The sequence below is a fragment of the Pristiophorus japonicus genome, chromosome 18 (assembly GCF_044704955.1).
Source record: "Pristiophorus japonicus isolate sPriJap1 chromosome 18, sPriJap1.hap1, whole genome shotgun sequence".
NCBI classification, from domain to species: Eukaryota; Metazoa; Chordata; class Chondrichthyes; family Pristiophoridae; genus Pristiophorus; species Pristiophorus japonicus.
The window spans coordinates 71,624,272-71,651,356 of record NC_091994.1 but is presented as its reverse complement, the minus strand read 5'-3'; the positions used below and the strand labels follow the sequence as shown (position 1 = coordinate 71,651,356).

Below are 27,085 nucleotides of genomic sequence, written 5' to 3'. Positions count from 1 at the left end.
CTCTCTCCCCCCCTCCCTCCCCCTCTCCCCTCTCTCCCCTCCCTCCCTCTCACCTCCCCCTCCCTCCCTCTCTCCCTCTCCCCCTCCCTCCCTCCCTCCCTCTCCCTCCCCCCTCCCTCCCTCTCTCTCCCCCCCTCCCTCTCCCCCCTCCCCCTCTCTCTCTCTCCCTCCCTCTCTCTCTCTCCCCCCCTCCCCCTCTCTCTCTCTCCCCCCCTCCCCCTCTCTCTCTCTCCCTCCCCCTCTCTCTCTCTCTCTCTCTCTCTCCCCCGCTCAGCGGCACGAACGGCTGCAGAATTCTCCCTGGCTGAAGCACTTTCACACGGGTAGGAAGATGGTTTATTTAATCTTTTCTTGGCTTATAAATGTTTATTCAGGTTGGATTTACTTGTATAATATTTGTAGAAGTATAAATAAGGATTTTTTGTCGAATTTAATGAGTTCCCTTCCCCCCCTCCTCCCCCCCCCACCTCGTTCTGGACGCCTAATTTGTAACCTGCGCCTGATTTTTTAGTTTTTTCAGTTCTACAAAAATCTTCACTGGCGCCATTCTATTTTAGTTTGGAGTACGTTTTCACTGTGGAAACTTTCAAATCAGGCGTCAGTGGCCGGACACGCCCCCTTTTGAAGAAAAAATTATGTTCTAAACTAGAACTGTTCTACCTGACTAGAACTGCAGAAAAAAAAATGTGGAGAATTGCGATTTCTAAAATAGTCCGTTCTCCACCAGTTGCTCCTAAAAATCAGGCGCGAATCATGTGGAAACTTGGGCCCAATCTCTGGGACATAGGGAGTTCGGGCTCACCCACGACTCAAAAACGTGCAACCAATTTCTAAATTTGCAGATGACCAAAGTGGGCGGGGGCGGGGGAGGAGAGGGGGAGATAGTCAATACTGAGGAGGACTGCAACAAATTACAGGAGGACATTAATAAACTTGCAGAATGGGCATATAATTGGCAAATGAAGTTCAACACAGATAAATGTGAGGTATTATATTTTGGTAGGAAGAATAGGGAGGTCACTTATTACTGGGAGGGTGCGAGTCTGGGTGGTGTAGAGGAACAAAGAGATCTCGGATACAAATACACAAATCGCTGAAAGTTGCGACACAGGTTAGCAAGGCCATAAAAAGCAAACCAAGCACTCGGGTTTATGTCTAGAGGTATAGAATTAAACAGGAGAGAAGTTATGTTAAACCTGTATCGAACCTTGGTTAGACCACACTTAAGAGTACTGCGTGCAGTTCTGGTCGACATATTATAAAAAGGATATAGAGGCACCGGAGAGAAGATTTACAAGAATGATAATCAGTAATGAGAGGGTATACATATCAGGAATGGTTGAACAGGCTGGGTCTCTTTTTCTTGAAAAAAGGCTGAGGGGTGACCTAAGAGGTCATGGACTAGTTGGGCCGAATGGCCTGTGCCATATATCCTATGAAATCCTATGCAATTATCCGCACGAACTGCAGCGTCTCAAGGTGGTGGCTCACCACTACCTTCGAGAGCAACTAAGGATGGGCAATAAATGCCGGCCTTGCCAGTGATGCCCACATCCCAAGAAAAAATGTTTAAAAAATCTTTAAATGCAATTTAAATGGAACTGCACATATTAACAAAATTCCTACATCCTGTCTGAGCGCCACTGACGGAAAATAGCACAGGGAACCGGCAGTTTCAGATCCTGCCCGATTTCTCAGATGTCCCACCGCTTGGTAAACATATCCCCAAATCTGCCAGAAAAATTAGCTGCAGCAAATGTCCATCTAAATAAAAACTTTCAGAAGGTAGTCAGTCAGGCAGCAGTCTGAGCAGGCTGGTCGCAGAAGCCTCAGGTCCTTGGCGTTGTTACCCTCTGACCTTTATCCGCTCCCACACCCAGCTGCCTGATGCCACTTTGCTAACATTCCATCCACTTTGGTGGGAAAAATAGAAAAGCAGAGTATTTTTTAAATGGTGAGAGATTGGGAAATGTTGGTGTTCAGAGGGACCTGGGTGTCCTTGTACACCAATCACCGATAGTTAACATGCAGGTACAGCAAGCAATTAAGAAAGCAAATGGTTTTTTGGCCTTTATTACAAGAGGATTTGAGTATAAGAGTATAAGAGTATAAGATTTGAGTATAAGAGTATAAGATTTGAGTATAAGAGCAATTATATAGGGCCCTGGTGAGACCACATCTGGAGTGTTGTGTACAGTTTTGGTCTCCTTACGTAAGGAAGGATATACCTGCCATAGAGGGAGTGCAACAAAGGTTCACCAGACTGATTCCTGGGATGGGGGGATTGTCCTATGAGGAGAGATTAAGTAGACTAGGCCTATATTCTCTCGAGTTTAGAAGAATGATAGGTGATTTCATTGAAACATACAAAATTCTTACAGGGCTCGACAGGGTAGATGCAGGGAGGATGTTTCCTTTGGCTGAGGAGTCTAGAAACATAGAAAATATGTGCAGGAGTAGGCCATTTGGCCCTTCGAGCCTGCACCACCATTCAATAAGATCATGGCTGATCATTCACCTCAGTACCCCTTTCCTGCTTTCTCTCCATACCCCTTGATCCCTTTAGCCGTAAGGGCCACATCCAACTCCCTTTTGAATCTATCTAACGAACTGCCCTCAACAACTTTCTGTGGTAGAGAATTCCACAGGTTCACAACTCTGAGTGAAGAAGTTTCTCCTCATTTAGGTCCTAAATGGCCTGCCCCTTATCCTTAGATTGTGACCCCTGGTTCTGGACTCTCAGTCTCAAAATAATGGGGTCGGCCATTTCGGACTGAGATGAGGAGAAATTTCTTCACTCAGAGGCTGATGAATCTCTGGAATTCTCTACCCCAAAGAGCTGTGGAGGCTCAGTCTTTGAGTATATTGAAGACAGAGATCGATAGATTTTTGGATACTAAGGGAATCAAGGGATATGGGAATGGAGCAGGAAAGTGGAGTTGAGGTCGAAGATCAGCCATGATCTTATTAGATGGCGGAGCAGGCTCGAGGGGCCGAATGGCCTACTCCTGCTCCTATTTCTTATGTTCTTATTCACAATTGGGAGCCTTGTAATTTTTGCATAATTTTCATTTATTAGCGTTTGGGATTCACACAAGAATTCAAAAATAAAAATGTCTACATTTCTTGTGCGCATTAAATAAAAAGCCAGTGAGATTTGCTGCTGTTTCTCTCCCTCACACTGCAGCCAATTCCACCAACTCAGTTTTACAAAGCGCACACACAAACACCATGATGTGTCAGACATTGGATTTCAGTCATTTATATAACTTAAAAAGACTGATAAGATTTCAATAATGTTTAAAACAAAATACTTTCAGCAAATCCACCATAGGACAGAGAAGTGTCACCTCCCCCAGAAGCGAATTCAAAATGACCTGGGATTGTGACTCAGGTCATCGGCATTGCTAAACTGGGTCTAAACAGCGCCATCTCGGTTGGAAAATTCTTCCCAATCCTCACCGACCGCAGCCAATAAAATCTCAGCCAGGCCCAAAGGTTAAAACACCGGAGTCAACACTTAGTGCAACATCCGCCCTCTCATCCAGCTTCACTGATCCAGTCCAGGTTTCTGGTCAAACCCAGAATTCAGAGAGAGAAAAACAAAAAGAAAACCAGAAATGGATCCGAATGATTCCGCGATCGAACCAAATTGGGAGTGGCTTGGATTTATGGCAACACGGGGTGGAAATTAGTTCGTTTAGCGCCCCTGGAAAGGGTCAGAACAGGAGCGCTAAAGGGGTTGGAGTCACGAGCACTGGCATTCGCGGCGCTTGGCGCATTCAATGAGCCGCGCTGGCGGTGTTGAGCAGTACCGCCCGGTGGCGCCAGGCCGGTGTGCAATGGGCCCCGGTCTCGACAGCCTTTCGATATTAGGTTGTAATGGCACCCGTAGTGGCGGTGTTCGTCAAAGCTGGCGTGTAGAGCTGTCCCGAGGCGCTACGGGAAGGAATGATTGGAAAAGGCAAGTTAATTGAATATTTTGCTCAGTTATTTTTGCGATTCACCTGTATTTGGCGGCGGGGGGGTGGAGTAATTTATCGGGAATGTTTTTACCCGATTTATTTTCCTTGGGAAGCCTCTCTTAAGGCGCAATGAGGCCGGCTCTTTAGCTGGGGATTTTCAGTTGCTCACCTGACCTAGCGCCCTTGGAGAAGTGTGAAACGCCTCTTTTAATGCTCCGCTCTACTCTCAGGGTGCAGCAACCACATTTTTTGGCTGCCATCACAAACTATTTTCTGGTGCAAAAATTTACCGCCCCACCGCCATTAGCGTCCGAAGAAGCCTCCAACCAAATTTCCAGTCCTCCATCTTTAAACAGTCGCCTAAACGAATGCTAATGGAGAACTACTGGTTCGATATTATGCTGTGCTTGGTACTGTAGTACTGAAGGTTCGTTGCTCACCTTTTTAGTTCCGGACATGGCCATGATGAGCTTCTCCTCGGCGTCCTGGAAGCGATGGTCTAAATTGTAGGCGGTTTTCTTCACCACATTCCACACCATGTAGTTGTTGAGAATGCTGGAAGCAGCAACAGTTGAGTCACTCTCGGCCCTTCGTTAACGTGGGTCATGAACATAAATTCACACGGCACAGCAGCAAGACCAAGCAGGGGACAGACAGACATAGTGCTGGGTGAGGGTTGGGGTAGTGAGAGAGGAGGACTCGCTAAAATCACCAGGGGCAACCCAAATATATTGCAAAGTTAGTGCCTTTGGGGAAAAAAGTTTTCATGTTTTGCTGAAAGCACCAAATGATAAATCAAAACAGAAGTAAAGCTGTGAGTGGTGGTGCTACGCTGAAACTGTTCCAGACACACGGGGATTGTGGAACATTCAACGGCCCAAGGATTCCCACAACAAGCAGCATTTCATAAAGTGCTCAGTACGGTCTTCTTAAATAGAGGGACCCAAGTGAAGGAACAAGGTTGATACGGAGATCAACAACAAGGTTGGTGAGGGAGGGGGTGAGATAGAGGGAAAACGAGAGAGAAAAAGAGAGTTAGAGAGAAAGGAAGAGAAAAGGGAGAGAGGGATGAGTGTGTGAGTGAGTGAAAGAGAGTGAGTGAGAGAGTGAGTGAGTGTGAGAGAGAGAGTGAGACAGAGTGAAAGAGAAAGTGAAAGAGAGTGAGAGAGTGAATGAGAGAAAGAGAGAGCGCGAGGGAGAGAGAGAGAGAGAGAGAAAAAGAGAGAGAGAAATAACTTGCATTTATATAGCACCTTTTACAACCTCAGTATGTCCCAAAGTACTTTACAGCCAATGAAGTATTTTGAAGCGTGGTCAGTGTTGTAATGTAAAGAAAGAAGTGGAGATAAATCCAGTAATGATTTGATCCTCCCTAGCTTAGCTCCAAAATACTGCCGACTGTAGGAGGAAGATAAGGAGCTCCCAGTTATGGTGCAGCTTGGCTCAGCTGATAGCAATAATGGCTGTGGATCAGAGCCCCACGTCTGGAGTCAGAGCTCACAGACTCGGCAGACAGATCAATGCATTACTTAAAATGAGTGCTGCATTGTTGGAGGCAGTGCCCTTTGGATGAGGCATCGAACTGAGGTACTGTGGTACAAGTGGAGGTTAAAGATCCCACGGCAATACCTTGTGATTCTCGTGGGTTGTAGGTAAGCCTTTCAACCAGTACCACTAAAATAGATTAACTGTTCGTTCACAGTAACATATGCACCGGTGAGTATCCTCACAGGTTTGTGCAGCTGTTGAGTTGTGGGTGGCTTGGCCAGTCACATGATGTTCACAAGACTCAATAAAACCCCAGCCAGTTGGGTTCAGGGGATCCATGATGAAACAGGTGGTTGTGAGCTCGGTGGATGAACTGGTAATGTGCAGTGTGTTTGTTAAACCTTTTGCTAATAAACCAATTAGTTTTTAAATAGCAATGTGTTGCTATGAATTCTTAAGCAAAGAACCCATGAAGCAAATACATTACATTCACCTCAGTGCTGCCACTGGGATCTGGATTGACACAAAATGGTGGCCATGCTTGCCTGGGGAACAACAGTCTGCATTTTGAAGTCAGTCATTATGATGTGACAAAGTGCTTTATAAACGTACATCTTTCATGCTTTTCGTGACAGAATTTCTCAAGAGTTGAAGGTATTTGACAGCGAGCTCCCGATTGCAAATAATGCAAAGGCTTTGACTTTACCCTCGTCTGGTTATTGTGCCTTCACATTACACTAAAACGGGCACATCCCGGGCAGCTGCAACCAGTGCGCGAGCGTCATCTTTCTATTATGCACCAAACACAAAAGAACAGGAAGAAAGAAAGATAAAGGAGATGGACTCAGACCATTTATCGGTGGAGTTAATGAGGTCGGAGACCTTCTGCAGATATTCCTTTGCATAGACAACCACAGGCTCTATGTCATTTAGCTCAACTGGGTAGAAGATAACGGAAAGCAACGGCAGCCAATCGACAGCTGGAGCCAACGCCTGAAAAAGAAAACGAGATTATTACTATATAAAAATAGGCCACGGGAGAGGTGACAAGAATGTTCCAGAATGACTAAGAGGCACGAACTCGATTCATGTGGGCTTAGGAATCAGAACACGAACCATCACTGCATTAATATTTATAGGCTCCATACACCGCAAGCAAGCAAGAAGTGCCAAATCTTTATTAAAACCCAGAGATAAAACTCTCGACTCTGAAACTATTTTAGAGACAAATCCGTTCTAAACATCACTCTGTGCAATGTTCCAATTCAAAACCTTTGGAAGAAGTTGGGGGTGGGGGATAGGGGAGAAGGTAAGGTCTGTGGGGGAATCAGACCATATCCCAACAGCAAAGTCATCCATGTTTTGTTGTTTTGAGAACAAATTAAATTTCTTTAAAAAAAAATGAAAGATGAAGGACAGCAAAAGTTGCAAAGGAATTAAGCAGGTGAAAGACTCCCGATAACAATCAAAGGTCATAGAAACATAGAAAATAGGTGCAGGAGCAGGCCATTCGGCCCTGTGAGCCTGCACCACCATTCAACATGATCATGGGGCAACTTCAGGACCCCATTCCTGCCTTCTCTCCATACCCACTGATCCCTTTAGTCTTAAGGGCCACATCTAACTCCCTTTTGAATATATCCAACGAACTGGCCTCAACAACTTTCTGTGGTAGAGAATTCCGCAGGTTCACAATTCTCTGAGTGAAAAAATTTCTCCTCATCTCGGTCCTATATGGCTTACCCCTTACCAGCTCCACTTACACTGACCGAGGGCAGACCAGACCAGTGTTGTCCAATATATTAGCCACTAGCCCCATGTGGCCAATTGGATCTCTGATCAATAAAATAAAAATGAGTAATAGACACCGTCGTTGGTCATGTGATCTCAATACGCCCTCTCATGGCGTATGCATGTGAACTTTAACCTTTTCGTACGTTTACTAAAATGGTTAGAGAAAAAACAGAGTGTGCGAGTGTTTTCTGATCGTTGTGAGTGCTTTACTTGGTTACTGAATGATAGGCGATGTAAATATACACATGAAGAAGATTTACTTGTATTATGTGCATGGAATTTTATACTTCTATGCGGCTAAAACTGTGTCGCCATGGTCACACCTGTGGCTGGCCAACGATTTCTAGTGCTGGTCTAGGCAACCATTTACACTTTCTGGCACACGGAGGGGAGAGCCAGCTCAGAGGACCAACATTACAAATTTCAGCATGAGGCCAGCTCCTGCAGTGTGATTGTGTGTCATGCTGCAGCCAATGTTCCAGCCGACATGCGTGTTCAAGTCACTGCAAGCAATTACTCAGAGCGCCACTTCGAACAACAACAACTTGTATTTATATTGCGCCTTTAACGTAGTGAAACATCCCAAATCGCTTCACAGCAGTGTTATAAGACAAAACAGATAAATTTGACATCGAGCCACATAAGAAGAAATTAGGGGAGGTGACCAAAAGCTTGGCCAAAGAGGTAGGTTTTAAGGGGTGTCTTAAAGGAGGAGAGAGAGGTAGAGAGGCGGAGAGGTTTAGGGAGGGAGTTCCAGAGCTTGGGGCCCAGGCAGCTGAAGGCACGGCCACCATTGGTGAAGCGATTATAATCAGGGATGCTCAAGAGGGCAGAATTAGAGGAACGCAGACATCTCGGGGGAGATTGTGGGGCTGAAGGAGATTACAGAGATAGGGAGGGGCGAGGCTATGGAGGGATTTGTAAAAAAGATGAGAATTTTGAAATCGAGGCGTTGCTTAACTGGGAGCCAATATAGGTCAGCGAGCACAGGGGGTGATGGGTGAGTGGGACTTGGTGCGAGTTAGGACACGGGCAGCTGAGTTTTGGATGACCTCTAGTTTACGTAGGGTAGAATGTAGAACAAGCAAAAAGCTTACACTTTGTGCCACTGCCACTGGTCCCACTGTTGCTAAGCAGGGCTCCGATTGCAAAGAGAGCTACTTTGCATATTGCAGCCTCTGATGCAAACTACAGCCTGCCTACTGATGATGCCTAACAAAACCGCTGCGCTTCTCCTGTGGGCATTCTAATCGCAGGCGCTTGAAGAGTGCCCGTCTATATTTATTGAAAGTTGATTTGACTCCCACTTAATGTATTTCAATAAGTAAGCAGTCTGATGGCATGAGGGGTGTTCAGGTTTAAGGATCCTATTATACTCCATGTTCCAACTTGAACCAGTATCTGCAGCACGGAGTTATACTGTGAGCTTCGCATTGTTCTTTGGCCAGCAGAGCAGAGCTCTGTGTATGCATGCCCGGCGATGCCTCAATTTTAAAACTTTCATCGTTGTGTTCAAACCCCTCCATGGTCCTCAAATCTGTAACCTCCTCCAGCCCCACAACCCTCTGAGATATCTGCACTCTTCCAATTCTGGCCTCTTGAGCATCCCCAATTTCCATCGCTCCACCATTAGTGGATTAACCGTGGGGCAGCCCCAGGCCCACCCAATCAATGTAGGAAAAAAATATCAGGCCTCCCAAATAGGCTGAATAGAATAGACAATAAGGGAGGAAAAACTAGATCGAGAAAAATAGACTCACTTGTTCATACCTATGTACAGAAGTACCTATATACACAAATGTCCTATATATAGAAGTACCTATATACAACTAATGTACCTGTATATACAACAGAATATGTACTAGCTGGTTTTATTTCACATGTTTTGGAGAGAAATTTGCATATGTGTCCTCTTTGGATTTGGTCATGGTGCTAATGTAGTACACTTGTTTAAGAAGGGAGAAATGGATAGGCCGAGTAATTACAGGCCTGTCAGCCTAACCTCAGTGGTGGGAAAATTATTGGAAAAAATCCTGAAAGACAGGATAAGTCTACATTTGGAAAGGCAAGGATTAATTAGGGACAGTCAGCACGGATTTGTTAAGGGAAGATCGTGTTTGATTAACCTAACTGAATTTTTTGAGGAGGTAACCAAGAGGGTCGATGAGGGTTGTGTACATGATGTAGTATATATGGACTTTAGCAAGGCTTTTTGTTATGTATGTTTAATGTATATACTGTAACACTAGACCTCTGAATGTACCTTCACACTGTATACACCATACCTATACCACCAGAGGATGCTACTGATGGAGACCTAAGGGTCACCTGCACACTGCAGGTAACCAAGTATAAAAAGGGAGCTCACCTCATTGTGTCCTCACTCAAGGAGCTGCAATAAACAGATTAAGGTCACTACAGTTCAAGTACAATACCCTTACCTCGTGGAGTCATTATTAGAGTGCTTGCATATACTATAACTGGCAACAAGATTACGAATTTCCACGCACAATTCGCTGATGGGGAAGATTGGGATGCCTTTGTGGAAAGGCTCGAACACTTTTACATCGTGAACGACCTGGCTGGGGACACATTGACCTCGCTGGCTGATAAGCGCCGAGCTACTCTCTGCGGACACTATGGTAACCCTGCAGAAGGCAATCAAAGTGAGCCAGGCATTCATGATTTCGGCCTGCGACTCCAAGAGGATGATGACTCACCCCCAGGACTCTAACCCGACGAGTACAGTGAACCGAATGGCGCCTTTCAGAGGCAAGGCTGCTGCCCCGTGTCCCGCAACCGAGTCTGCCACATGGGGCCAACCGCTAGCCCCGTGCTGGCGCTGTGGAAGAAACCACAGGGCCCACCAGTGCCGATACAAAGACTATACTTGCAAAGGCTGTAACTAAAGGTCATCTCCAGCGAATGTGTAGAAGAAATTTTACTCACTGAGTCGCTGAAGAGTTGGCCGATCACCCAGGCTCCAGCGCTGATGAAGACGAAGAGAGAATCTATGAAGTGGCTCAGCCCCTGGAAGAGGTGTACGGAGTGTTTACCTGCTCCACCGAGAGTTCCCCGTGGAAAATGGAAGTAGAAATCAACGGTGTTCCAGTCTCGATGGAGGTCGACACAGGGGCGAGCCAATCGCTGATGAATCAGATGGCCTTCGAGAAACTCTGGGACAATCCCACCGATCGACCCAAAGTACTCCCAATCCAGGTGAAGCTGTTCACTTACACAAAAGACACCATCCCAGTCGTTGGCAGCGTGGATGTCCAGGTGTCCCATGGCGGTGCGATGCACAAGCTTCCCCTGTGGATCGTTGCTGGTGATGGTCCAACGCTGCTGGGAAGAGGATGGATGAAGCTAATCCAAATCTGTTGGGAAAGCCTCCAGGCTCCGGCGATCGACATCCTACGTGGCCCCAAACTTGGATCCATCGCAACACTTGGAAATCCTACCGTCCAGCTCGACTGCGTGACGATGACACAGACTGCACAACTCAATGGCAAGACGATCCAACCTGAACGACCAGACCTCACCTTCCGGGCTCCAGTGGCAGGACTCCGGAGGAAGAAGATTGGCACAGAAGGTAGATTCCCGGCTTCCGTGGCAGAACCTGGGAAGAAAAGGATCAGCACAGCCTGCCTCGTGGAGAGAAAGAAGATGGCGCCCGCACCACGAGTTGAAGCACCTGAAATCAAGATGGCCGTGACCAGACCACGAGGGGCAGTGTTGAGGGGGCAACACATGATGCCGAGCAGTGAACCGGATTGGGATAAAGATTGCAAGGTCCTTTTAAAGGAGACCGGCAACCCAAAGCAATTAAAGGGACAGTTCCACTCTGGGTACAGCGATGCCGGTGACACAAATGATAAAGGTGTAATTAACGAATGCAAGTATATAAATGTACTGTTGAACAGTGATGCCGGTAATGCTAATGAGAAAAATGTAACTAACAAAGGCAGGTATCCAAATGTAACCTTGCACAGAGATGCTGATAGTACACAGGAAAGTGATGTAATGGGCAAATGTGAAAGTGTAAAGACAAATAACAATGTCGAGTCGGCTGGTTGCAGTCGAAGCCAATGCATCATGAATGTTAATGATAAAATGAGAGATGATGCCGGGTTCTACATGTATGTCGACAAAGCCAAAGGCAATCTCCCGTTGGAAGCGAGCTGCCCGATCATGTAGCCGGCACCTCCGGGACCAATGTGATGCCCCAGGAGGGTGGCCACACACACACACACTCAGTGGGAGCATACCCACTGCAGGGCCAGCGATCAATGTACGGCACAGGCACCACCACTGGCACCCTGCCCCAGATAGGCCCCACCCCCCTGGTCACCAGGGCCAGCACCGGGAGCAAGAGGCTAGAACCCGCCAGCTTTCCCGGCAGGACCTGGGATGACCAGACTTCCACCACTAATGAAGGGCAGCAGGGCGACTCTGCAGCTCTCAATAGAGGACAGGGAGGCCACACACCCCTGTGGCTCTGCCCACCACTAAACGTCCTCACCCACCCAGACAATATCACGTATGTACTTACCTATAACATGTACTTGCTCCACCACTGCTGAACTCAAAAACAGTGACATAACCAACCTGATTCCTTACTCACTGTACATGTATGCCAATGCAGGTGTTGAGCCACACACATGGTCTATGTATGAGGGGGGGGGGGGGAAATGGCTGTATGTAGCCATGAACACATGGATCACATCCAGAACCCACACAACCCACACTACAACCTCCAACCATCCACTGCTGACCATTTCCCAATGTCGTGGCAATAAGGACTTGGGGGTCCACAGGGAGAGAGCTATTCCCAAGCAAAGACAAAGTGCAAGGGCTTTGGCCACTCAAGTTGAGGGCCAGAGCACACAGTGCAAAAGCCTGTGGCACAAGACTTGGGGGGGGAGTGTTGTTATGCATGTTTAATGTATGTACAGTAACAATAGACCACTGAATGTATCTTCACACTGTATACACCATACCTGTAGCACCAGAGGGTGCTACTGTTGGAGACCCAAGGGTCACCTGCACACTGCAGGTAACCAAGTATAAAAGGGAGCTCATCTCATTGTGTCCTCACTCAAGGAGCTGCAATAAACGGACTAAGGTCACTACAGTTCACGTACAATACCCTTACCTCGTGGAGTCATTATTAGAGTGCTTGCATATACTACACTTTTGATAAGGTCCCACATGGTCATGAATGTTAAAGCCCATGGGATCCAAGGCAAAGTGGCAAGTTGGAGCCAAAACTGGCTTAAAGGTAGGAAGCAAAGGGTAATGGTTGAAGTATGTTTTTGTGACTGGAAGGATGTTTCCAGTGGGGTTCCGCAGGGCTCAGTACTGGGTCCCTTGCTTTTTGTGGTATATATCAATGATTTAGATTTGAATATAGGGAGTATGATTAAGAAGTTTGCAGATGACACTAAAATTGGCCATGTGATTGATAATGAAGAGGAAAGTCATGGGCTGCAGGAGGATATCAATCTACTGGTCAGGTGAGCAGAGCAGTGGCAAATGGAATTTAATTCAGAGAAGTGTGAGGTGATGCACTTTGGGAGGGCTAATAAGGAAAGGATATACACATTAAGCGGTAGGCCACTTAATATTGTAGATGAACAAAGGGACCTTGGAGTGCTTGTCCACAGATCCCTGAAAGTAGCAGGCCAGCTGGATTAAGTGGTTAAGAAGGCATACGGAATGGTTGCCTTTATTGGCCGAGGCATGAATACAATCAGGGAGGTTATGCTTAAATTATATAATACTCTGGTTAGGTCACAGCTGGAATACTGCGTGCAGTTCTGGTCGCCGTATTATAGGAAGGACATGATTGCACTAGAGAGGGTGCAGAGGAGATTTACTAGGATGCTGCCTGGAATGGAGAATCTTAGTTATGAGGACAGATTGGATAGGCTGGATTTGTTCTCATTGGAACAGAGGAGGTTGAGAGGAGACCTCATTGAGGTGTACAAAATATTGAGGGGCCTGGATATGGAGGATAGCAAGGGACTATTTCCATTGGTGGAGGGATCTATTATGAGGGGGCATAGTTTTATGGTGGTAGGTGGAAGGTTCAGAGGGGATTTGAGGGAGGGCTTCTTCATGCAGAGGGTTGTGGGGGTCTGGAACTCGCTACCTGGAAGAGTGGTGGATGCAATAACCCTCACCACATTTAAAAGATGGTTGGATAGGCACTTAAAGTGCCGTAACCTGCAGGGTTACAGACTTAGAACTGGTAATTGGGATTAGACTGGATGTTGTTGGCTGGCGTATATGTAATGATAAGTACTGCAGGGAATCGAATACAGCCAGGGTGATTTCCTGGACTAGTTTCAATCGCCTGGATGACTGGGAGAGGAATTTTCCCAGATTTTTTCCCCCTAAATTGACCTGGGTTTTTATCTGGTTTTTGCCTCTCCTAGGAGATCACATGGCTCTGGTTGGGGTGGAGTGTACAATGTTTCAGTATAAGGGGTGTCGCAGTTGTGTAAGGCGGACTGGTTAGGATGGGTGCTCTTTGTCTTTCCGTCATTGCTCATGGGTTTATATGTAACCTTCAGGGCTGCTGACCAAGTACCGTGCGGCTCTTTGTCGGCTGGTGCAGACACGATGGGCTGAAATGGCCTCCTTCTGCGCTGTAAATTTCTATGTTTCTATGTAGAGGAATCTAGTATTGCAATGTTACCAAAACCAGAATATATACCTACTTGATACCGAATATATGCTTTCATTGTTGACTATACTGGCCTATGTTTTCATACTCAAAATCGGAATCATACACGTAATGTAATGAACACGAACAAACACAACTATGGGCCCATTTTGATCAGTTTGCCCCAGGCCCATCAGTCCCTTAATCTGACCCTGGGTGCCATGCCTTAAGCTGCCTGGGCCCCAAGCTCTGGAATTCCTGCCCTGAACCTCTCCACCTCTTTCTCTCCTTTTTTAAGATGCTCCTTAAAACCTACCTCTTTGACCAAGCTTTTGGTCACCTGCGCTAATTTCTTCTTGTATGGCTCGGTGTCAAATGTATTTGTTTTGTCTTATAATGCTGCTGTGAAGCGCCTTGGGACATTCTATGTTAAAGGTGCTCTATAAATACAAGTTGTTGTTGCTAGATCATCCTTGCAAATCATTTTTGTAGCTTCTCCAGTGCCTCTATATCCTTTTGTCATATGGAGACCAGAACTGTGCACAGTACTCAGAGTGTGGTCTAACCAAGGTTCTGTACAAGTTTAACAATGGAGTTGTTGACTAACCAGAGCAATCAATTTCTATCGATTATTCTACAACAGACCCAGAGATGAGAAGAGAAAAATCCCGGTGGTGGAGGAGTTTGGGAACCATAGGTTTAATGTTACCTGTTCCTCCCTATCATGCTATACTTATCACATGCCGTGTCTCAAAATTACTCATATACTGCATCCCAATTTTCTGAAAGTAATCTATCCAACTTGCATTTGAATGAATCAATACTATTTGCTGCCACCATCTCCCTGAGGAGCCCGTTCCATAGATTGACCGCTCACTCACTAAAACAGTGTTTCCGCAGATCAATGTTCAATTTACCCTCTTCAAGCGCAGGCCATGATCTCTGGTTCTGCTGTTCTGAAGCAGCTTGACATGGTCTACGTTATCTAGTCCATTTATAATCTTAAACACAGCGAGTGCATCACCGTGCCAGCTAACCTTGCCAGCAGGATGAATGGACTGAGAAGTGTGCTTCTGGAGTAGGTGGGAAGAGATAGAACATTAAAATAGGAGATAGAATATTGATCAATTGGGAGTGCGATTTGGAGACTCCCAATTACAGAGCATTTCTCATTGCCTTTAGTGGGTAGGAGGGTGCTGACCATTGTGATAGATACGCATTACTATAACTATTGATGAAGCACAGTCAAAGCAGTGAGATTAAACCAGTTAACCCCCCCCCCCCCGCCCCCATCAGATACTGTTTACCTGGAGGTGGCGTATTGTCATCTTGTTATATATAAGCTCTTCATCCCTGCGGTCCTCCTGGGGTACAGTGATGTTGGCCAAGGCTCCCTCAAAGTCCAGAACCTGCTGCATTTGTGCCCGGGTGAACGTCTCCTCACCGTCCAGCAGCACCCCCAGCTCCACCATGTAATTCAAATAAGCCGTTAGGATCTGGAGGGAAACAGGACACGTGGCTTACATGAAGGCAGCATAGCCAGCAGAATTACAGGATAGAAAACGCAAACAGGGCTCCTGAATTGCAAAGGTCAAAACACAGATCTGGGCTGGATATTTGGCTTGGTAGATTTCGGGGCGGTAATGGCGACGGGGCGGTAAAGTTTGCGCCTCAGTCAGCAAAATTGGGCGGCTGGGCCCCGAGTGTGGGGCGGAGCACTAAGGGAGGCGCTGTACACCTCTCTTAGGGCGCTAGGCCGGCTGAGCAGGGGAAAATCCCCAGCTAAAGCGGCAGCCCGGGAGCGCTCTGAGAGAGGCCCGGGGAGAGAAAAAAACCTGAAAAACACCGGAAACATTACCAATACATCTGACATAAAAGCAGAAAATGCTGGAAGCACACAGCAGCATCTGAAATTTAGTGTTCGAGATGGAACCTTTTGAAAAGATCATGAAAATGTTTTTCTCTCTCTCACGTGGGTAAGTAACCCCTGTGTATTTGAGCAGTTTTCTGTTCCTGGAAAAAAATATAATGTTCTATTCGCCACGACAACATAAAATCGCAAAAACAATTAAAAGAAGAAACACTCGCAGTAACCATAGGCCAGTATTACTTACCCCTCTGCTGTCGGTGTTGGTTGGGCCGCCCGGTTTCCCAGGTGGTCTCTGTGGGGGGCGCTCCGGAGCGGACGGGTCTGGCGGGAGTCAAAAAGCGCGGCAGTGTCGCAACCAGGGGCGTTGTTCACCAGCTCAACTCTTCCCGGGCGGTAATGCTCCGCGCCCCCGCAAAACCGTCCCTGAAACCCCAGCGGGGCACTGGAGGCTGACCGCCCGCCAGAGGAAGTCACTGCCGCCATTGCTGCCCCTCCGGGAGAAAAACAGAGCGCAAAAGACGGGAAAATCCACACCAGAACTTCCCTGGACGAAACCTTTATGACGATCACAACATTTCCACAACCATATTGAAAACCGTGCTTCCAGCGAGCACTTCCTGCAAGAGTCACATTCATTTCCTGTAACACTTTCCCTGTTTGCTGATTTGACACCAGAACATGGCCTGTTTGATCACTGTAACTCAGCGGCCCTGATAACATGGTGTTCATTCCACACGGTGACATCACTGGCTCTTTCTGCCCCCTGAACTATAGATACTTCACCTTCTGTGTTTCACATCGATTTCAGAGGTTGAACGCCACCTCCTGACCAGGGGCGGACTGGCCATGTGGAACAGCAGGACGCTCCGAGAGCCCCAGTCAATGGTTTCAAAGCCCTGTATGATAGGTGACAACCACCCCCCCGCCCCACCCCACTCCATAATTTCCACACGAATCCCAAAGAAACCCATGTCTTTTCAGAGCAGCCAATCCATCCCTGCCCAATCCTAGATGGTCTCAAATGCACTTTCACTGGCCCGGATAGCTGGGTCATTGTAAATCAGTGGTCCTGATATAACTTGATTTCCCACATTACAACAGTACTTCATTGGCTGTAAAGCACATTGAGATGTCTGGTGGTCGTGAAAGGCGCTATATAAATGCAAGTCTTTCTTTCATTAGGTAAGTTTATGATAGTGATCCCAGCAATAACGAGCGGTAAACCTTTCTGCAAATTGAATTTGCTGCTGCATTTATCTTGTGCCTCCACAAGAATTTTTCTTCCACTTTCAAAAACCATGACCGCACCACAGCACCAGGGGGCCGAAACTGCCCATCGCTGGAAACGGGGCGCACCGACCCTGTTTCTGGTGTTTTTACCGGCGTGGTGGATGCGGTGACCTCTTGAGCGAAATTCCGCTCTTTGGCTTTTTTTTTGGAGGACCGGAAGTCGGTCACAATGGCGGTGGATGTGCGTCAGTGAGCAGAGGTTCGCAGACTAGAGGGGCAAAAGGTGAGGCCGGGCGGAGTGGCCGCCATTGTCAGTCATCAGCCGAGCGCTGATTACATCACCACGCGCCGCATTGCCACGGCTCTCGCCTTCGCTTGAAGGGGAGCGCCTGCGCGAATTTTGACGTTCGGTCCACTGGGCCACCAGGGAGGGTTCCAGCCGGGCCCGAACCCGGCAGCATAATTGTCGGCTGACAAAAAAAAACATGGCGGCTGTGGCAGGCGGTCCTCCCCTTTAATGGGAGCCGCACTGCCATTTTACAAGGACCACAGCCTCGCTGCACCGGCAGAAAAAATACGCGACCGGTACCGCCCGGCGGGAGCAAGATTTTTTTCGGCAGAATTTCGCTGTCGGAGCTGGGGCGGGGGCGGGGGAGAACATCGGCGGTGCGCGCTCTGATGACGCAGCAGCAGTGGAGCGGTAGTGGGTAGTGGTGGGGGGGGGGGGGGGGAGAGCGGGTCACCGCCGGGATACCGCAGGAGTGGAATTTTCAAAATGGCGGCCATTACATGAAAAATCGGCGGCCATTGCACGCCGCAGCGTGGCCGCCAATTTCCGGCGGTAACAGGCCTCAAGGGAAGGGGCAATTTCGACCCCCAGAACTCATGTTAAACTTTAAATTATTAGGGACATATTTAACCAGAAGTGAACAAAGGCAATTGATAACTGTAATATAATTTTAGTAGGTAATATACTAACAAAATCCTTGAAAGGAAACAATAAAGGTTTGCAATCTTTCTGCTGTTATTATTTTGTAGCTAACATTTATCTCTGCAGTTGTTCATGCCTTTTTATAGCCAATTGTTGATGCTAATTAGCATGATCTATCATTCTGACGATTTGAAACCAAATCAACGATTTGAACAATTCAACCCACTTAAATACTCTGCAAACAGCTGCCAGGGATTGCTGGATTTAACTAACTGTCAGCTCAATTGAAAGGGACCTCCAATCATACACAAAACTGGAACAAATACATAGCATGTTTTAAAAAAAATAAAGAAGTGATCTGGTTTCTCCCTCAGTAAACTTACCTGGCGATATCCACACAGCACCTCGCAACATTTGCATCGAGTTAGGCTGGTGTCATGATTCTGACTGCAGCCGGTCTTTAACCGTTCTGTGACGTGATTAAAGGGACAGCTACCAAGCCAACATGAGACAAAATGGTTTGTCACACATTGCCTAGCAACCATGCTGTTATACAACTGTACTTTCTCTACCTCATCCATGAGCAATGCCACAGGATATCTGCTCGGACAGAGACTTGCACTCAAATCTTATCCAATTGTCAACCAGATTTGTCTCCTCTTATTGAGTGAATTCTGGCAATATCGACTGGGCGGGGGCTTCTCCCAGTCTGGAGTTCTGACCCCGAATCCTAACTGGATTGAATGCTTCCTGCCGAAGCTCATTATATAATGCTGAGAAACTCCAGTCAGCAATAACAGTCAGCAATGCTCTCCGAAAATTGGCCAGTTCAGATTTAGATTCATTGAAGGTTTAGCTTTGACATGCGAACAGATCACCATTAGTTACTGAGAGGAGTAAGGGGCGAAACTGCCCTCTGCCCCCTGCCCCAAATGGGGCGGATAATTTAAATTAAATGATTATTCTCCGCCCGAATCCTTGGGAAGGAGAATAGAGGGATTTTTCCCCCTTTTTGTGTGAGATTTAGTTGGGGCGGCCGCAGGGCAGAAGTGGGTCGGGAGCGGGGTGGAAGGCGGGCGAGGTTATCAGTGCCGCGTCGCGCTGACGCGTAGCAAGGTCCCTCCACTTCAGTTAAAGGGGAAGGCCGCAGCGAGCTCTGTAGCCACTTTAGTGGTGCCCACTAAGGGGGGGCTTCGGCCGGGCCAGCAGTCCGGCACCCAAGAGGGGGAGTCGGGCTGCCTGTTGGTGGCCCGGCCGAAGTGCGCCGACTTCGGAGTCGGCCGACAGTTGAAATAAAATGTCGGACGCGGCCGTGCTCCCTCCCCTTTAAAAGCGGACGTGTCACCCAGCCAATGGCAGCATCCCGCCGGGAAACGCTGTCGGGGGCACTGACCAACCGGCGGCCTTGCCGCTCCCAAGGGGCAATTTCCCCTCGCGGGGCGGAAAGGGGTGGGCCTGCTTCCACCTCGCCCGGCCTGGGGGCAGTTTGTGATGGGTCAGACCATCCGCCTGCCCCCGGTGGGAAAGGCCTAAAAGAGGGGGGCGATTTTTGGCCCCGTCATGTCCTGTTAATCGAAACAGATAGAATGGACACAAACAGAGCAGCGTAGCATTCTATCAGTCCGAATCACTTGTAGGAAGGCGTGAGCCGGTGTTATTGCGAACACCAGCAGTACTTTTATCTGGTTTAAGTCAGTCACTGACCAGCTGAAGTCACTGCTCAAAAGAAAAGCTCCAATGAGAATAATGTTCTGGATTACATCAGGCGGTCTGGTGCCGATAGTGCAGACAATGCATCATTCTCCAACCTTCATCGACAAAGCAAAGGGTCTGGATTCTTAAACTGGCATGTTTCCCAATGACTTATCGACCAAAATGTTTTGGTTTCACAGAACTAACCCTGGTGCATACGCAACACAGCGTGCGTCATCTATCTGTGCTGGGGAGCTGTTTTCCTTCTAACTGTTCTTCACTGTCAGCCTCGCTGCAGTTGATTCCAGTTCAAACAGAGAGGCCAATCTAAAGAGATGATGGGTGTAATGTATTTGCTTCACGGGTTCTTTGCTTAAGAATTCATAGCAACACATTGCTATTAAGAACTAATTGATTTATTAGCAAAGGTTCAACAATCACACGACACATTACAGGTTGAACTTCCCTTATCCAGAACTCCCTTATCCAGAACCACCCCTCATCTGGAACCATTCCCGGCCAATGGGTGGCGCAAGCGCAGAACTCCGACATGAACAAATTGAAGTCCTTCCTCGCTGCTGACTCCCGCAATAGCTTGCCTGACCCCGCGATCCACTGCCCCCCCCCCCCACCCCACCCCCCCAATGATCTCTCTGCCGCACTCCCAGCTCCAAGCCAGCCAGCTCCGATATCCCCTTGCTCAGTACCTGTACCATCCAATTTAACGTGACCACCTTCGTTCAGGAAAAATCCCTTATCTGGAACAGGCCGGGTTCCGGATAAGGGAGGTGCAATCTGTACCAGTTCTAACACCAGGCTCACAACCACCTGCCTCATCATGGATCTCCTGAACCCAACTGGCTGGGGTTTTATTGAGTCTTGTGGACATCACATGACTGGCTAAGCCACTCCCAACTCAACAAACCTGTGAGCATACTCAAAGGCGCACACATTACAATGGGGGTGCCTCACTTCAGGCATCAATCCACACAAATTACTATATGTGAGGTAAAACCAATGTTTTTTCGTGCTCTAATTTTCCCCTCTCCTCTCCTGAGGTCACTGACACACTAGGGAGTGATTCCACAAATGCTGGCTGTTCCCTCAGTCCCCGGTCTGGGCCTGGACTCCACCGGTTGCCCAAGTGGAGGCCAGGTTCCTCTATTCAACTTGGCACACACACCTCCGCTGATATGCCAGGTCCCCTTCCAGCCTGGTAGGCAGGAACCACCGCCCCTTGCCCACAATTTGCCCTCTAGAAGGCGGGCGGATGCCCTGCTCCTTACAAGAGGTCCAGGAAACTCCAAGAGGAAGACCTGGCACAAGTATATTCCTGCCACTTTCCCAAGGATTCCGCCAGTCTCCCAGTGGAGTTACAGTGGGAAGCCAGCATAATCCCAAGGAATTTCGGGACAAAATGTATTTATATAGCGCCTTTCACTTAGTAGTACTTTCCAAGGTGCTTCACAGGAATGACAACATTTAATGTTGAGCCACATAAGAAGATATTAGGACAGGTGACCAAAAGTTTTGTCAAAGAGCATTTCAAGGAGGAGAGAGGAAGACAGGCAGGGAGGTGAATAAGAGGTCGCCCATTTAAAACGGAGATGAGGAGGAATTTCTTCTCTCAGAGGGTCATGAATCTTTGGAATTCTCTACCCCAGAGAGCTGTGGAGGCTGGGTCATTGAATATATTTAAGGTAGAGATAGACACATTTTTGAACGATAAGGGAGTCAAGAGTTATGGGGTGCGGGCAGGGAAGTGGAGTTGCCAAGATCAGATCGGCCATGATCTTATTGAATGGCGGAGCAGGTTCAAGGGGCCAAATGGCCTACTCCTGTTCCTATTTCTTATGAGGTTTAGCAAGGGAATTCCAGGAAATAGGGCCCAGGCAGTGGCAGGCACAGCCGCCAATAGTGGGGTGCTTAAAATCAGATATGCATTGGAGGAACGTGGAGATCTCGGAGGCTTATAGGGCTGGAGGAGGATACAGAGGTAGGGACGGGAGAGGCAATGGATGGCTTTTAAATCAAGGATGAGACTTTTAAAATTGAGGCGATGCCAGACCGAGAGCCAGTGTAGATCAGAGAGAGCAGGGCTGATTGGTGAACGGGACTTTGTGCGAGTTAGGATAAGGGCAGCAGAGCTTTTGATGAGGGTGCAAGGTGGGAGGCCGGCCGGGATAGCTCAGTCTAGAGGTAACACAGGCATGGATGAGGGATTGTTAGGAAATGATACAGATAGCATGACTCTGATCTAAGTCTGCTGTAACTTACCTTGGCTCAGTGAGTAGCACTCTCCCCGGAGTCAGAAGGCTGTAGGTTCAAGCCCCATTTCAGTGGCTTGAGCACATGCACCTGGCTGATACCACAGTGCAGTGCTGAGGGAGCACAGCACTGTCAGAGGTGCCGTCTTTTGGACAAGATCTTAAACCAAATCTCTGTCTGCTCTCAGGTGAACGCAAAAGACCCCATGGCCACTATTTCGAAGAAGAGCAAGGGAGTTCTCCCCAGTGTCCAACACCTAAAACATCTCAACCACCTGAAACAGATCATCTGGTAATTTATTTCATTGCTGTATGTGGGAGCTTGCTGTGCGCAAATTGACTGCCGTGTCTCCTACACGACAACAGTGACTACAAGCCAATAGTGCTTCATTGGCTGTAAAGCCATTTGGGACGGCCGGTGGTCATGGAAGGTGCTTCATAAATGCAAGTCCTTCTTTAAACCAGCGCGTGCCTGATAGGGACACTGGCTGCCTGAGGAGATCGCTGATGTCAGACACTGACAGTAACCTAACTCGATATTCCCAGACACAGTGGGATGGCCCCTCTGCCCCCATGTCTGACTATCCCCTCCTCCCATTCCAAAGCTCATGAATCCCACTGTTAAATAGCCACTGCTATCAGCAGGGAAATCAACGTTCTGCCTTCCAGCTGAAAAATGACTCTTTAAAGAGAGGGAACTCTGCTTCTTTCTGAATAATTATCTCATACACTTAATCACAGAGCAAGGGAGCTTTTCCATTACTGAATTGACTTCAGCACATACAGTGTGACTCCAGATCAATCCCAAAGTCAAGCGACATTAATTGCACGGAGCAGTAATAGTGGGCTACATTAAAGAAAGACTTGCATTTATATAGCGACTTTCACGACCACCGGACATCTCAAAGCCTTTACAAAATACTTTTGGAGTGCAGTCACTGTTGTAATGTGGGAAACGCGACAGCCAATTTGCACACAGCAAGCTCCCACAAACAGCAATGTAATAATGACCAGATCATCTGTTTTTTAGTGATGTTGGTTGAGGGACAAATATCAGCTAGGTCACTTGGGATAACTCCCCTGCTCTTCAAAATAGTGCCATGGGATCTTTTACATCCGCCTGAGAGAGCAGACGGGGCCTCGCTTTAACATCTCATCCGAAAGACAGCACATCCGACAGTGCAGCACTCCCACAGCACTGCACTGGAGTGTCAGCCTAGATTTGTGTGCTAAAGTTGCTGGAGTGGGACTTGAACCCACAACTTTCCAACTCAGAGGCGAGAGTGCTGCCCTCTGAGCCACGGCTGACACTGGTGTGGAGCGGGGCAGAGGACTAGCTCCCCCACTGTAGAGAAAAACACGTTGAGAATGCTGGGAACAGCAGCTCAATCAGCACCTGAAACAGGACTGGTTACCGTGTGGTTGCAAGGGTCTGATCAAGGTCACAACCCCAGTATTTGCATGTCTTACCCTCTCTTCAGAAGCTGCTGGGTATCCCAGCATTGACTGTTTTACTTTCCTGGGCCAGGAATTCTTAGGAGCTCTTTAAATCTATGACGGGTGGACTGTGTTTTTGAATACATTTTCCTCATTCCTTGAACTAATATATTAGAACCGTGTCTCGTAAGCAGAACAACCGGCTAGACAGCAAACTGTCGTCGGGCTTAGTCAATGTTTGGCGGTCCTCCAGATCCCTTTCTTCTGCAATGCACTGACATTCAGCCAAATTCCTCACTTCTATGATTACTATCTCATCACCATCATCACTGCCAGCCCCTCAGAATCGAGGAAGACTTGCTTCCACTCTAAAAATGAGTCCTTGGGTGGCTGAACAGTCCAATACGAGAACCACAGCCCCTGTCACAGGTGGGACAGATAGTCGTTGAGGGAAGGGGTGGGTGGGACTGGTTTGCTGCACGCTCTTTCCGCTGCCTGCGCTTGATTTCTGCATGCTGTCGGCGATGAGACTCGAGGTGCTCAGCGCCCTCCCGGATGCGCTTCCTTCACTTAGGGCGGTCTTTGGCCAGGGACTCCCAGGTGTCAGTGGGGATGTTGCATTTTATCAGGGAAGCTTTGAGGGTGACCTTATAACGTTTCCTCTGCCCACCTTTGGCTCGTTTGCTGTGAAGGAGTTACTATCTAAAGCTACACCAAATCAGTAAACTCACCCGAATAACGAGACCGTAAGCGGCACAGCAAACGTCACAGTGGGGACACTTATCAAAGAGTCAGACACAAGCCGTACATGACCAGGGGGAGTACACTACTCAAACACTTGTTCAACTCTCATCTACACTACTGCTCTGGGGCTGAGGTACCCTTGGCTCCGACTCTAGTTGCTATGACGTCCTTTACAAGAGAAGACTTCCTCTGTTTACTCTATCGCAGCCATGTTCAAACACTATTTGGACTAAAACCGACTTGAATCTGCCATGGGGAACCATCCCTTCCCCTCAATGCACGGATGGTCAGTGGGACAACGCGTAAGGTCACAGGATGCTGTATCAAACTGTCCAGGAAGAGGCCAGTTTGCTGAAGCCAATTAGAACATCCCAAGCCACGTGAGATTAGCTGACTTGGCCCTGCCTGTGCCAAGTCAGCTAATCTCACATGGCTTGGGATGTTCTAATTGGTTTCAGCATTCCCAGGCTACGGTAGGGGGAGGGGGAAAACCAGCCAAGGTTGCCGCTCATAATCACTGCCTGCTGACCCCTGACCTCTTGCTGATAAATGCTTTTGTGCGGAAATTCGACGCGTGCAGAATCGAGCTCCAACCCCACAGTCAAAACAGCCCGCACACTCAGCGACGTGCTGGGGTCAGGTATGAGAGAGCTGTCACAAGTGGAACGTAGGAGGCCACACCTTCCCCAGGGGTGAGGGGATGTGGGGGGTGGGCGGGGGAGAAAGAGGACAACATCTTTTACGAACTCTCGGGGGTCAGTCTGCGCTCATAGTTTGAGCCCCCGGTACAGGCCCGAGGTGCCAGATTCAACAATAACTTTTATTTATATAGCACCTTTAATGTATTAAAACATCCCAAGACACTTCACAGTAGTGTTATAAGACAAAGCAGATAAATTTGATACCGAGTTACAAAAGAAGAAATTACGGCAGGTGACCAAAAGCTTTTTAAAGAACGCCATAAAGGAGGTAAGAGAGGTAGAGAGGCGGAGAGGTTTAGGGAGGGAGTTCCAGAGCTTGGGGCCCTGGCAACAGAAGGCACGGCCACCGATGGTTGAGTGATTATAATGAGGGATGCTCAAGAGGGCAGAATTTGAGGAGCGCAGACATCTGGGGGGGTTGCGAGGCTGAAAGAGATTACAGAGATAGGGAGGGGTGTGGCCATGGAGGGATTTATAAATAAGGATGAGAATTTTGAAATCAAGGCATTGCTTAACCGGGAGCCAATGTAGGTCAGCGAGCACAGGGGTGATGGGTGAGCGGGACTTGTTGCGAGTTAGGACATGGGGCATCCGAGTTTTGGATGACCTCTAATTTACGTAGGGTAGAATGTGGGAGGCCAGCCAGGAGTGCATTGGATTAGTCAAATGTAGACGTAACAAAGGCATAGATGAGGATTTCAGCAGCAGAAGAGCTGAGGCAGAGACGAGTAATGTTACGGAGGTTGAAATAGGCGTTTTTTCACCCTGGGCAAGGTTTCAGGAGGTCAGTCTGCTGGGCTCCACCTACCTTATCATTGGCAGTTTTGTTGAGGTAATAATCTCTTGATGGTAAACCTAGTCCCGACTGGTCAACCTACAGAGGAAGAAGCAGTGAGGGGGGAGGTGGTTAGAGAAGTTGAGGTGGAATGAGCTTCAAGTTTCTGAGAACATTCGTATTTTAACCTTCTTCTGACTATGATGACACCCTTCCCTTTCCAGAACGCAGCACGCTTTAGAGACTATGGCTTCAGACAATGGCCATCCAGGCAAATTGATGGACGACGAAAAAGTTCAAGGAGGCTCAAGGGATATGGAACAAAGGCGGGAAAATGGAGTTGAGATGCAGATCAGCCACGATCTAATTGAATGGTGGAGCAAGCCCGAGGGGCTGAATGGCCTGCTCCTGCTCCTAATGTTCTTAAGTTGCTATGAGGAAGAATCCAGCAGGGGACCCAGAGTAAAACTGCTGCTGGCGGGGGGGGTGGGGAGTGAAATTCACCGGATCGCTGGCCATTGACGCCATTTCTCTGGGGTTTCCACCGAACTTCTGCCGATTTTACAGAGGGAGATTGGGATACCCCAAGCAGAGATCCTAGCTCCCCCTCCGTTGCTAATCTCATCCAGTTATTTTGCTCAGCCGCTCTCAGCCTAGTTTTTCCCTGATTGCCATTCATACCGACGGCACCCCCACCCCCCCCGCCCCCATTTATACAAATAACATCAACGGGAAAACCCAAAAATATCGCACGGTTGCTTCGTTTCTCCAAACGGCATAAGCGCTCTCTCCCAGTCTCCCCTTAAACCCTTCAATCAGGTCATGCACAGATTGCCAGCATTTTGTTTAGTAGCAGCCATTAGGATCTCTGGTCCCAGTGATGGATCTGACCATGGAAGACGAGAATTGTGCGCAGATAATTAAAAGGCAGGAGGCCTGTTAATGTGGAGACATTTGCGTGCTAATTTCCTACACCTTTCTTTCACCTTCACACTGAAACAAGCAGAACCTTGGGCGGGAATTCCCTTGGACCTGGGAGCAGCTCTCAGGAAATTCCTGGCCCTCAAACTTCAGTAGATTTTTGACTTCATACAATGGTGTAAAACGAGCGATAGTGAGTTGACACATCTCTCCCCAATTTTATTTCCATTGAAGTCAGTGTGAATAAAAATTGAGCGAGTGAGCAGGCTAGGATTTCTAACATTTGCACCACACAAGTGCCAGGCAATGACCATCTGCAACAAGCGAGAGTCTAACCACCTCCCCATGATATTCAATGGCATTACCATTGCCAAATCCCCCACCATCAACATCCTGGGGGGTCACCATTGATTAGAAAATTAACTGGACCAGCCACATAAATCCTGTGGCAACAAGAGCAGGTCAGAGGCTGGGTATTCTGTGGTGAGTGTCTCACCTCCTGACTCCCCAAAACTGTACTGCGTGCAGTTTTGGTCACCTTACTTAAGGAAGGATATACTAGCTTTGGAGGGGGTACAGAGACGATTCACTAGGCTGATT

At 48.0% G+C, this 27,085-nt stretch overlaps 1 protein-coding gene across 3 annotated transcripts in view; it reads right to left on the bottom strand.

The window, feature by feature from the left end:
* ece1 (endothelin converting enzyme 1) overlaps nt 1–27,085 on the bottom strand; it is a 294,825-nt gene that overhangs the window by 62,183 nt on the left and 205,557 nt on the right. For all 3 annotated transcript variants that reach the window (XR_011587618.1, XM_070860115.1, XM_070860114.1), the window contains 4 exons: nt 25,598–25,663; nt 15,225–15,413; nt 6,304–6,446; nt 4,406–4,520 (listed from right to left, as the gene is read on the bottom strand). Coding sequence is in view for 2 of the 3 variants with exons in the window: in XM_070860115.1 (XP_070716216.1) it covers nt 4,406–4,520; nt 6,304–6,446; nt 15,225–15,413; nt 25,598–25,663 (513 nt within the window). In the remaining variant the exon portion in view is untranslated. The remainder of the gene's footprint in view (nt 1–4,405; nt 4,521–6,303; nt 6,447–15,224; nt 15,414–25,597; nt 25,664–27,085) is intronic.